Here is a 12673-nt window from a genome sequence, read left to right on the forward strand (position 1 = left end):
TCTCGAGACCTGACAAAAAATCTTTTATTCTTGCAGTAGATGGCAACACTATTGGGCATCTTCCTATTTTGAAGCCTCATGGTCATACTTACATGGAAGAATGGAGAAAAGTATGGAAGAACCTAGGAAAAATATGTAGAGCTGTAGTAGAAAGTGCAGATATGTGGAAAGATGAAGGGAAATCTCAAGTAAAGATGAGGGCTTTCTCAGATCTTCTAAAGCTTTTGGAAAAATATGGATTATCAAAGCACAAGTCTAGCCTTCATAAAGTTTTGGAGAAAAGCTCATTTTTCGCCACCAAATCTGCATTGATCGATGTATGAACTACTTTTATCTCTTTGGTATCTAGTTTATGGAGTTTGGCTTTCCCTACGGTGCTTTTCTGTTACTTTTGTTCATCGTAGTTCCCATATTCATCCATTTTTTTTGACACATTGTCAATAACTACAAGAACTTACTCTTTGGATATTGCATCCTCATTAACATGATCATTATATGCAGGATAAAGTTAAACAGGGGCAATCAAACTGGTGGTTTTTTCTACCATCATATGATGTACAACATTTGTTTCTGAAGCATGACAGCTTGGCTTTTCAAAATAATGAGGTTAATGATTTCAGTCTCTTCAAAAGTTCAAACGGAACAAGTGTAGAAGAGACTTGGAAATGTGCTAATCAATACTATTTTAAGAGTCTGGCATCAGTGGCGCATCTACAACAGATATCTTTAAATTTTCACAAAGATTTTAATGCGGATCAGGTTAATCTCTTGTGAGAACCTTTGGGAATTTTTTTTATCTGATTTTGTTTGTGATGCGGATCAGGTCGCTACCTCTCATTATATTGGAACCAATATGCTATTTTCAGTCAACTATGGTTTTAGGATGTAGATATCATTTTTAAAACCTCCATGATTTTCATTGAAGAGCTGACGGACTATAATTCAGTTGTATTAACTTTGCATACACAATAGTAAAAGCTTATCAGTTGAGAATTTTTGTAACATGCTTATGACATTACTAAACCAAAATTTTGAACCTTAATGTGTGATGTACCTTCTTTCAAGTCTTGTGTCTCGACATTTTCTTTTGCTGCTCTGGCTAGTTGGTAACTCACTATGTATCATGCATTAAGTTTTTGCAAAGTAGTCAGAAATCTCTTGTTTTTTAGTCGTCACTGTATGTTCAATGATAACCGTTTGCTGTGTCTAATAGCTTATTTTATGCATAGAACAAAACACAGCTACATGGCTTCATATCTTTTTTGAATTATTGCTTATGCAGGTTAATCGATGTAGTACCTTCGTTGAGCATCTCTTAATGATACAAATGGAGCAACGTGCTGCATTTTATGATCTGTCAAGGCGACAGCATCACTTAAGGAGAAACCTTGGATATTTGCAAAAAATGTGTTTGGTTTCCAATTCTCTTACTGAAAGGACTACTGCTGAAGTTAATATCCCTACAAGGCAGCAGCTTCTTTTTAGATGCATGTGGCAACAAAAGGTGATTTTTTTTCTTAATTCACACTGGTTAGTTCTACTTGTTTGGGATTATTTGCCACTCTGTTTTGTCATTCCATCTATAATGGGAAAATACATGCAGGAACTTTTTGACACTTTATGCTCTGTGCTGGATGAAGAATCCTTGATGCTACAAATAATTAGAAGTACCCATCTGAATAGCTGTCAGAGCATGAAAGATGTAGGAAATGACATTCTTGTGCTCATTGAGAAGTTTAGTCCATTATTTAAGAGATCTAAGGTAGGCATATAGTACCTATCTACCCCCTTTCTCTCGAGTTCTCTATAAACAAATATAAATAAATATATTGGTTCAGTTGCTTTTGTAGGCTGTATCTTATGGTATTTGTTACTGGTACAGGTATCTTTGGATGAAGAACTTCTCGGTGATGGTGAGTCTGCATTTAAATTGGCTGTTCTGATGCACCCTGTTGTGGTAACAAAAGATATGGAAGCGTTAGTCATTCAGAACTTTCAGCTGATGAAGGAGCTTCAAGAACATATTCTTGCTTTACATGTGCAGATAAAGGACAAGAGATCACTAGAAAATGTCCTACTTGGTCATTTTGAAGATATCATAGAAAAGGTAGTGTTCTCTTGTTTCACCCTGCTTCTCTGGCTTTGTCTGTAACCTTCTCTTCTTTAATACCATGTTATGCACTAGGGTGAAAATAAGGTTTTGATGGTAGATTATTTTATTGTGGAATTCAAGAAAAACAATTCATTTTGGTAGAACGAGAGCACTTGCGAATTCCTTTATTAGATGAAGGCTGTGACGGATCTTAGACCGTAAATTAGGGGGGGCAAGGTTATTATGTAAACAAAAAAATTAGGGGGGAAAGATTTGAACCGTTGACCTCTAGTTCAAAAATTATACCTTTGACATAAGCCACATTTTTTGGTAATAGTTATACAACATTTTGCATTTATATAATGACCAAAAAAATTGGGGGGTCGGGCTCTTTTCAGTCTACATGATTATCCGCCGCTGGATGAAAGTGACCACAATTACCGGACTGAGATTTTTCTTTGGAGGTGAAAATATTAGAGTTTGGGAGGAAATTATGTATCTCCAACTAATAATTATTTATGTTTATTCTAGTGGAAATTTTATTTGGCTCAACCAAAGGCTTTATTTAATTGTCTATTATGCTGATTAAAGCTTATACTCCTTGGAATTGCAGGCCAAAAATGTGGAAAATGATTTCTACTCTACTAACGGGGACCGACATTCAGTTTCTTCTGAAGATCTCTCATGCCTGGAAGCTGGAATTGGTGCATCACTCCATGATATATTTAGATACATTGGCAATGCACTTCAAGAACTAGGATCCTGGAGTAACAAGGATCTTTCTGATGATGCTTTGTCAGAGGTCTCTGCGTGGAAACTGTTGTTCGACTCTTTTGCATCAGATCTACGGCTCGAACTTATCATCCAGGAACTTGATAAACTAATATCCTATGCGGTAAGCTTCATAATCAGGTTTCTCAGCTTTACTTTTGTTAAAGTAGTCATACTCTAATCCATTTTTCTTCGTGCAGGGAAAACTGCCGAATTTGAGTGGTTTATCTTCGAAAACAGCTCAGCAATTTAAGCGTCTTGAGGAGATGCTGGTTCTCTTATTGGACTTTAGTGATGGCCTTTTACGTGAATTTTTGGCTGTCCATGAGATGGTATGCTGTTTCGTTTGTGTTCTTTCGCGTTGATAATGTGCTAGTCGAAACACTCAAATCACCTGCCGACTTGATTTACTATTGCAGATATCCATTTTGACTCATAGGCTTGCTGGGATATTTGCTTCACTTTTTTCCAAAGGCTATGGTGTACAAAGTGAAGACCTTGTTGAGGATACCCATGGTGACAAACCACAAGATGCATCCGGAACTGGCATGGGAGAAGGTGCGGGAGTGAAGGATGTGAGCGACCAGATAACTGATGAAGATCAGCTCCTTGGGACTTCTGGAGAGGTAAATAGCCGTTCATTTCCCCAAGTAGTACTTTTAAACTTTACAATGTAAACATGTATAATGAGTTGATTTACTGCCACAGAAAGACGAGCCCGATACATCCGATCAATTACCCAGCAAAAACGATGAAGGAATTGAGATGCAGAATGAATTTGATGCTCCTACGTACAGTTTGAGCGAAGATTCTGGGGATGAGGATAACAATAATGATGATGGAGATGATGAAGCTGATCAATTGGATGATGCCATGGGGGATACTGGAGATGGCAGTGAAGTTGTTGATGAAAAGCTCCAAAACAAGGAAGAAGATCAAAATCTTGATGATAAAAATCAGAAGCATAAAACAGGACCTTCAGTGGAAGACAAAGATCCCAATAATAGGGAGCTTAGAGCTAAAGAGGATTCTGCTGCTACAACTGATGAACTAACAGAAGGAAAATCTGATGTATGTGATGATAATGAAGATATGGATACGAGTAACGATGGCACTGATGACAAGGATAATACAGATCCAATGAATATTGATCAAGTAGAGGCGGATAATGAACCCACAGACATTGATCTTAACGAACCAAATCCAACTTCTGTTGAAGATTCGGAGAACGTAGAAGTAGACCCGGATAATTCCATGGAAGAAGATGTAAAGGATGAGGGAGACAATGATGTGGATGATGGAGATATGGAAGACAATAATGATGTCCCGGAAGATGAAAGTTTAGCGAAAGCAGATGCTACCCAGTTGAGTGAAGACGCTGAGATGGATGATTCACAGAACAAGAATGAGAAAAATGAGGATTTGGATCTTACCGCACCTACTAAGGACAGAAGTGAGCAGGGGTATTCTGAGTTGTCAATTGATCGTGTTCCTAACATGCAGCCGATGTCCCAAACAATGAGTGAAATGCAAAAGGCTGATTCCACAAGTACAACGCTTGAAATGAAGTCCTCGATGAGTAGTGATATCCAGAATGACCTTGCATCACAAGAAAACGCCAGCCAGATGGAAAGTCTGTTGGGAAACTCATCAAAGGGTAATCTGTCTGATAACCAACCACAAACCCATTTGCCTTCTCAAGACATGTCATCCATTCAGAATAATCAGCCAAACCCGCTTCGCAATATCGGGGATGCGCTTCAAGACTGGAAAGAGAGAGTGAAAGTATCTGCTGATGCTGCTCCGCAAAGAGATGAAGATACTGTGGATGATATGGAAGATCATGAAGCAGATCAATATGGGTTTACATCTGAATTTGATCAGGGAACGGCACAGGCATTAGGATCTGCGTTGCCTGACCAGATGGAACACAACATTGCCCATGATAAACCTGATGGAGATAAGCTCATTTCTCAGGATAATGAACATGAGGAGCACCAATTCGAGGATTCTAATACTGAAACAAATCCCAGTCATCCAGCTTTCATGAGATTGATTGAGGAAAAAAGCAAAATTTCTGATTCGCGTAATGAACCGGCAGAAGATGCTCAAGAAGCTAAGAAAAAGAGTGATGCTGGTCCTGGAAAACAAGTAGAGAGTTTAGTCTCAGTAACGAAGTCCTACATGACTCACGATATGACAACTGAAATTTCAACTGATGATGAACCAGGCAAAGTGCAGAATCTTGCTCAACAACTGAGTGGCATGAATATGAATGCTCATGATCTTTGGAGGAAGTATGAACTTCGTACGATGAGGCTATCTCAGGAATTGGCTGAACAGCTACGCCTAGTCATGGAGCCTACACTGGCTAGCAAGCTTCAAGGGGATTACAGGACTGGCAAAAGAATCAATATGAAAAAAGTAAACATTTGAATCCCTGATCGTAATTTTGTCTTTCCTATGTTTTTTTTGTCTTAATCTCATCATGCTTCTCTCCTTGTTGAACTGCAGGTAATTCCATATATTGCTAGTCACTATCGGAAAGATAAGATATGGTTGAGACGTACTAAACCCAACAAACGTGATTACAAAGTAATGATTGTGGTGGATGATTCCCGCAGTATGTCTGAAAATTTCTGTGGTGATTTTGCTGTTGAAGCATTGGTCACCGTATGCCGTGCCCTTTCTCAGCTAGAAGTAGGGAAATTAGCTGTTACAAGCTTTGGGAAGGAAGGGAACATTAGTTCATTGCACGACTTTGAACAGCCTTTGACCGGAGAAGCTGGGATGAAGGTCAGTTCTTTTTCTTTTTGATACCAGTAAAATGAGAAAACTGTTTGAGTATATAACATATTCTGGGACTCAACTATCAGCTTAAGCTTTTGGTTGAGTTAGTTCCTTGGTATCAGAAGCCAGTGTGACAAGAGGTCATCGGTTCGATCTCAACCACCCCTCATTTAAAGTGGAATATTCAGCACCAGATATGAGGAGGACCTGTGTAGCATCCACACTTCTAGCCCGAAGGGCTCTCGTGTAAAGGGGCGTGTTAGAGTATACAACATCCTGGGGCCTCAACCATCGGCTTAAACTTTTGGTTGAGTTGGTTCCTTGACAAAAACAGAGACTGTCTGTCGAGAATGAAACATTAACTTGAGATAATGAAACATTAACTATTAATTATTTGGGGTTGGGTATGTTAGAAAGAAGGCAGAGCAAAAAATCGAGAGGAAAGGAACATTTACTAGATAACATTAACTGGAGATAATGAAACATTTTCATGCTTTCCTCTATTCTTCTTTCAAGTACTTCATCTCTTTTGACGGTAAGACTTATTTTTCCTTGAATATTTATTGGAGCAGATGATCTCAAGCCTGACATTCAGCCAAGAGAATACATTAAGAGAGGAACCTATGGTTGAGTTACTCAAATATTTGAGCAACATGCTAGAACAGGCAATGGGTAATGCAAGACTGCCTTCTGGTCAGAACCCATTGCAGCAACTTGTTCTAATTATTGCTGATGGACGATTTCATGACAACAAGGAAAAGGTGAAACGGTGCATGAGAGACTTATTGCATCGAAACTGTATGGTCGCGTTCATCGTTTTGGACAGTGCTCAAGAATCCATAGTAGATTGCAAGGTATTTTCCCCTTCTGCAATTTCTTGCTTTGGTAATGATGGATTTAAGCCTTGGAAAATTTGATATTAATAATCCAACCTTTCACCCATCCACTGTGAATAATCCCATATTTGGATTATTTTTTAATAATCTCACCTTTGCCCTTAGTTTGATATTAGCATAACATTTTATCTTATGATAGTTCAACCTTTGGCCTTAGTTTGCTATCAACATAACATTTTATTTTATAATAATTCAACCTTTGCCCTTAGTTTGCTATCAACATACCCTCTTAGTATGCCGACATCAAACTAAGGACAAAGGTTGGTTTATTAAAAAATAATTCAAAATTGGAGTTATTCACAGCGGATGGGTGAGAGATTAAATTATTAATGTCAAATTTCCTTAAGCCTTTGCACTTAATCCATCATGTACTTCAAATGAAACTACATGAGCTTGTTTCTTTTTTCTTTTTCTAATAATTTTTATTTTCAAAATTTTACAATGAAGGATTATATCTTCAAGAATGGAGTACTTCAAAAAGCCGTTCCTTATCTCGACTCGTTTCCATTCCCTTACTACATTGTACTGAGGAACATTGAGGCGCTCCCTAGAACACTAGCCGATCTCTTGAGACAGGTATTTCCTCTTCTGGAACTCAAATTAGCTTTGACGAGTATTACTCATGATTCATATCCTAATATCGGAACCCTTTCTGGTGCAGTGGTTTGAGCTGATGCAGCATTCGAGTGACTAATTGGGATGACTGCCATCCGCCGTGTTATTCATCTTTTTGATTGGTCTTAAGCAGGCATCATATGGCATATGGTACTGACATTCTTAAATTGACAATTGTTAACTATTGTGTACACTACAGTATACAGTTTTGAGTACCAGAAAAAGGTTTTGATATGGTAGAGATGTATATACAAATTTTGGCGGGAATGTAATGTTAATGAGAAACAATGTAAGTCCTGATTCTTAATTCTAATCCACTGTTCAAGTCATCATTTTTTATAAAAGTTTCTCAATGTTCTTGTGTTTTAGGTTTTTTTAGGGACATTTTTATAGTTCACAACCCTTTATATTTTGTCGCCACTCCTTATATATTGAACTTTCAAGATTGCTCCTGGTTACTTTTCAAACCTTCAATTTCTAACTCTCTGAACTAAAATTCAATATCAAAATACTATGGCAAATGAAAATAATCACCAAAATGATTCGGCAAGCATCTATAACGAATGTTAATTTCTAAAAAAAATGCTTGTGTTGAAATTTGATACATGTTCACTCTTTTGGCTATAACCTTTTACAGGAAAATCACATAATTGCAATGTTTGCGGCATTAGAACCTAGACTTTAAGATCTTTTCAATGATATATTATATGCCAAATTTTAATAACTGAGTGAGAAATGACAATCGTTTATAGTTTGTTTGTGCTGAAATTTGATTTTATTTTCTGTATGTTAATACAAAAATAAATAATCAAAGCATATTTACAACAACTCCCAATTAGAAATTGCCATGTAGCATTGTGTTTGCTTCTACCAACCTTCTCTTATCTCTCTAAAATAATTTATTAGTGGTTGACTTTTAATTCAAGAACCACAAATCATACAATCACAATTGTTTATCTTTCTAAGATGAAATATAAGCCATTTGATTTTATAATTAAAGTGATTAAAATGCATAAAAAATAGAAATTAATTTAAGAAACGACTTCCAAATAATTTCTTTTACATAAATTTTTAAAAATTTTTAATAGCAGGTTATACAAATGTTAGGGTCAACAGGGCACTTAATTTGGTACATTACCATGTGCACGAAACGGGCAAATTAACACGCATTTGAATGACCAATTTTCTGGATTTTCTTTATTTCGTAGACCGAACTATAAGTACATGTTCAATTTTGACTAATGCTAATTAGTGGAAAAATTAAGGAAATATAGTAAAGTAAAATTTTTTAACAACAATTTTTTTTAATGAAAATGTGTTGAGAATTATGATTGACTTTTATTTTTTAATTCTGATTCATATATTTTAAGTATTACTCTCTATGTTTCATTTGCTTTTTCATGTATTTTTTTTACAGATCCCAATGCAAATTTAAAATTCAATTAATTTTAATTGTAAGTTTTAATAATTCTAAAAAATTGACATTTAGTTGCAACATTGCCTTCTGACACAAGTATTAAGAAATGTCATTGTCGCATAATATCTATAATATCCTCAATAATAGTAGGTAAAAAGTTAATAATATATAAAGTGAGAATAAAATAGGGGTAAATAAAAAATTATTTAATAATGTCTAAACAAGGAAAGTGTTGTAAGTAATTTGGAACGAGCAAATATATATCAAGAAGAATATATCAAAATCTCATATAGATATATTTTTTCATATAGATCGATGAAAAATCATATTTAAAGTTTTAATACTAAAATTCGTAAATTCTATTTGAAAGAAATCTTTATCGGGTCTGAATATTTTAGAACGGAAAAATTATAAAAATAGATAAATTTCTAGGGATTGGATTATAGAATGAAGTACAAGTATATCCAATTTTGACCAAGTAAACCAATCCCACTTGGCCACTACCTTCTTCTTCGCCGTTACATATTGGAGTACTTTTCTTACCAGATAAGTATAAAATCTCCAGTATAAACGTATGTCCTATAACGCCAACATTAAGTAAACACACAAAATCCCAAAGAAATTAGTATTAGAAATAGAGATGGAAATGGAAAAAAAGCTTTATGATGCTGCTTTTCATGGAAATGTCGCAATTTTTAAAGAATTAATCCAAGGAGATCCCTTACTTCTTGACAGAATTACCCTTACAGACACTCCCTTACACGTAGCTATCCTACGTGGCCATCTCCAGTTTGTTAGGGCTCTGCTGAGTCACAACTCTCGACTCGCTACTCAGTCTGACTCGCTTGGTCACTTACCTCTCCATGTGGCTTCCGCCAAAGGTTATCTCGAGATTGTTCGCGAGTTGCTTCGTGTGGGGCCCGCAAGTGCGTGTTTGGCTCGGAGTAAGGATGGGAAATTGCCGATTCATTTGGCGGTGATGAAGGCGGTTCGAGTTGAGGTCGTGAGTGAGTTGGCTAGGGCGAGTCATGAGTCGACTCGGTTGCGAGTTGATGGAGGAGATACGGTTTTGCATTTGTGTGTGAAGTATGAGAATTTGGAAGGTTTGAGAGTGTTGATGGAGGTGGTGAGAAGTGAGAATGATAGTGGAAGTTTGATTAATTTGAGAAATGATGATGGGAACACGGTTTTGCATTTGGCTGCTCTCTACAAGAATTTGGAGGTAATACTCTTTTTTTTCTTTTTATTTTAAGAATTTCGTTCACAACTATAAATTAATTATAATTATTGATCAATTTCTTGAATTGATCATTTTATGTAATATATTTTGCTAAAATTATGTAATTCATCCGTTTCAAATTACTTCCAACATTAGCTTTTCACGTAATTTAATGTTCTAATTTAATTATTAATATCTCAAATTATACATAATAAAAAATTATAAAAATTTGATATTAATAATCTTTGCATCGAGACAAATCAAACAAGATCTCATTTGACTATATTTAATTTATAGATTAAAAATTAATTACAAATTAAGGATGATGAGTGAATAGTGTAAATATTGCTAATATTGCAAGTAATTTGGAAAGAATAAAGTACTTTATTATACTTTCACTATTCCTATGAAATTATATTAATTGACTTAATTATGTGAGAATTTTTGAGTCAAATAATGGTATTTCAATAGAATATAAAGATTAATTGACTTATTAATAACTTGCAATTAATCAATATTAGTATAGATTATAAAACATATGTCCTTTGATGGACAAAAAATAAGTAGTTTTTTATCTCAAATTAAATAGTAAAATTTTTGAAGAATTCACGTATATTTTTTATTTATGTGAAATCGTAAGTGATATTTGTTATTAGTTATCGCTATGTCATTATACTTTCTCCGTTTCAGACATAATAAAATAATGCACTATTTATTCATCACTCTTAAGTTATGATAAGTTATAATCTATAAGCTAAAATATAATGAAGTAAGATCTTGTTTGATTCGTCTCAATCTAAAAACTATTAATATTAAATTTTTATATTTTTTATAATAGATAATTTAAAATATTAAAAATTAAATTAGTATATTTGAATGCATAAAAAATCATTTTGAAATACCACGTTAGAAAGTGAGCAACATGTCATCTTATCTTATAACTAAAAAAGTGATCGTCAATCATTTTCTGCAATATGCTTTTGGGAACAAATCCCTAAAACTGTAACAACTTCGTGATAAGATTGCCGAAAATGTTTCCAATGGATTGCTTTCATTGACTAAAACTGTGTTTTCCAATATAAGAACTAATGATTGGAATGAGACACTTACTCTATTATAAAGTTATTTATTAACATAATAATTATATTTAAAAATAAGATTGACAAATTAATTTATATATTAGTTAATATCTCACAACTCCAATATTTAGTCAGTAATCCAACCTCACATGTAAATCCGATTTTTATACCTATCACAAACCATCATGGGCTCTCAAGCCTATGACCATTTGTAGGCTCATGTGTACAAACATCCATAAGAGGCCAGTTGCTATATGCAAATTTGATTGAGTTTTTTCTGCCAAACTGGTAGTAGAAGAATTAGTCCATCCAATTTATATACTAATCAAAATCTCATTCAGCATTAATATGAGAATAAATGTCGACATATTAATATATATTACAATAAAATAATTAAATCAATAATTCATCTCTCATTCTGTCATATCCCTTTTAAAAAGCTCTCACTTAAAATTAAAAATATAATAAAACCAAAAGAAAAATATTCAAAAGTATTCACTAAACTAACTAGTTTTAGTTTTTACCAATAATAAGATCACTGTATGTTAAATTTATGCCTCTAATCATGATTATTCTTATTATTCCTCTTACAGATCACAAAATACTTGCTAGCAACACCAGAAATTGAACCAAATGCAGTAAACAACAATGGTCTTACACCTTTAAACTTGGTTGAAAACTCACCAAGAGACTTAAAAACACTTGAACTACACAACTTCCTTCTACAATCCAACTTTCTCAAATCAACCCATAACCCATCATCTTCTCAATCACCCGCAAAATCCCAATCAAACATCCCAACACAACCCAACTCTAAAAAGTCATGGAAAACATTTTTCACCTTCACAGAACACAATATTAACCAATTAGAAGATATGAAAGGCAAAATCTTGATAACTTCAGCTTTGATTGCTATGATTAATGCATTACCCATCATATATTTGAGGGTAAACGGGCCTGATATACCCGACCAATACTCAATAAACTCGGCCTCATTTGTGCCTGCTGTTACAATTATGGTACTGTTAGTTGCTGGTTTACCTTTGGAAAACAGGTTTTGTGCTTGGCTTATAGTGCAGTTAATGTACACTGCACTCGGGTTTATGGGTTTGAATTACATTGGAGAAATGATATCTAATGAAAATCGATACTCGAGATTCGATATTGCTCTTGTTTTTATGATGATTTGGTTCGTATTGTTGATGATACTTAGTGCACTTAACATCATACGCTTGATAGTCTTGTTTGTTACGACGATTAAAAGGAGGTCGAAGCGAAGAAATTTGCGCAATATAAGAGAGAATGCTTTGTCAAGTGCTTGATGAAAGGGTGAATTGATCTGAATTTGGGTCTGTATTTTAGTTTTCTTTGTTGGATTGATGTATATGTTGCTCTGTTCAAGTTGTGTTCATATTTTAATTTGTGTGTTAAGAAGATAAAAATAGAGGAGATTGTGGTTAAAATGTAAATTCAATGAATATATATGTGGACGCTTTATTAGTTTACTATCATTTGTAATGTGTCTTTTATTGCTACATGTAAATTCAATTTTGTTTATCTTTATTTGTATAGTTTAATTTTTGTTTTCTTTATATATTTACCGTCAATATAAGTGTGTTCTTGTTATTAAAGATGATGCTAACTGCATGAGTATCAGAGTATGCTAGTACTTTTTTTAGTTATGGAATATCAAGGTTGAATTATGAACTATAGATGCTATTGTTGTGGCAACACGAAGAAGCTAGGATTCTTTAAAAACTTGTTGTGCAGAGTAAAGAATTCTGAGGTCTAATT

The 12673-nt window shown here is 34.5% G+C and overlaps 2 protein-coding genes across 4 annotated transcripts in view; both read left to right on the plus strand.

Annotated features, from left to right (window-relative positions):
- LOC130813729 (midasin) overlaps positions 1-7622 on the plus strand; it is a 43219-nt gene extending 35597 nt beyond the window's left edge. For 2 of the 3 annotated variants that reach the window (XM_057679583.1, XM_057679585.1), the window contains exons 64-76: positions 37-317; positions 502-759; positions 1283-1504; positions 1604-1762; positions 1883-2107; positions 2706-2987; positions 3064-3195; positions 3283-3489; positions 3572-5287; positions 5378-5659; positions 6226-6507; positions 6997-7125; positions 7211-7622. In XM_057679583.1, the coding sequence (XP_057535566.1) occupies positions 37-317; positions 502-759; positions 1283-1504; positions 1604-1762; positions 1883-2107; positions 2706-2987; positions 3064-3195; positions 3283-3489; positions 3572-5287; positions 5378-5659; positions 6226-6507; positions 6997-7125; positions 7211-7243 (4208 nt within the window). In that variant the 3' untranslated portion in view covers positions 7244-7622. The remainder of the gene's footprint in view (positions 1-36; positions 318-501; positions 760-1282; positions 1505-1603; positions 1763-1882; positions 2108-2705; positions 2988-3063; positions 3196-3282; positions 3490-3571; positions 5288-5377; positions 5660-6225; positions 6508-6996; positions 7126-7210) is intronic. The other variant, XM_057679584.1, reaches the window with a different exon arrangement.
- Positions 7623-9015: 1393 nt separating this feature from the next.
- LOC130813730 (ankyrin repeat-containing protein At5g02620-like) lies at positions 9016-12473 on the plus strand. The gene is made up of 2 exons (XM_057679587.1): positions 9016-9803; positions 11473-12473. The coding sequence occupies exons 1-2, from the start codon at positions 9222-9224 to the stop codon at positions 12199-12201; spliced, it is 1311 nt and encodes a 436-aa protein (XP_057535570.1). The 5' UTR covers positions 9016-9221; the 3' UTR covers positions 12202-12473.
- Positions 12474-12673: the final 200 nt, after the last annotated feature.

The sequence above is a fragment of the Amaranthus tricolor genome, chromosome 5 (assembly GCF_026212465.1).
Source record: "Amaranthus tricolor cultivar Red isolate AtriRed21 chromosome 5, ASM2621246v1, whole genome shotgun sequence".
NCBI lineage: Eukaryota > Viridiplantae > Streptophyta > Magnoliopsida > Caryophyllales > Amaranthaceae > Amaranthus > Amaranthus tricolor.

Excerpts from the sequence above, each read along its gene's own strand:
- LOC130813730 (XM_057679587.1), top strand. The coding sequence starts at position 9,222 with ATGGAAATGGAAAAAAAGCTTTATGATGCTGCTTTTCATGGAAATGTC. Across the intron at positions 9,804-11,472 it reads CTCTCTACAAGAATTTGGAG|ATCACAAAATACTTGCTAGC; the intron begins GTAATACTCTTT and ends TTCCTCTTACAG.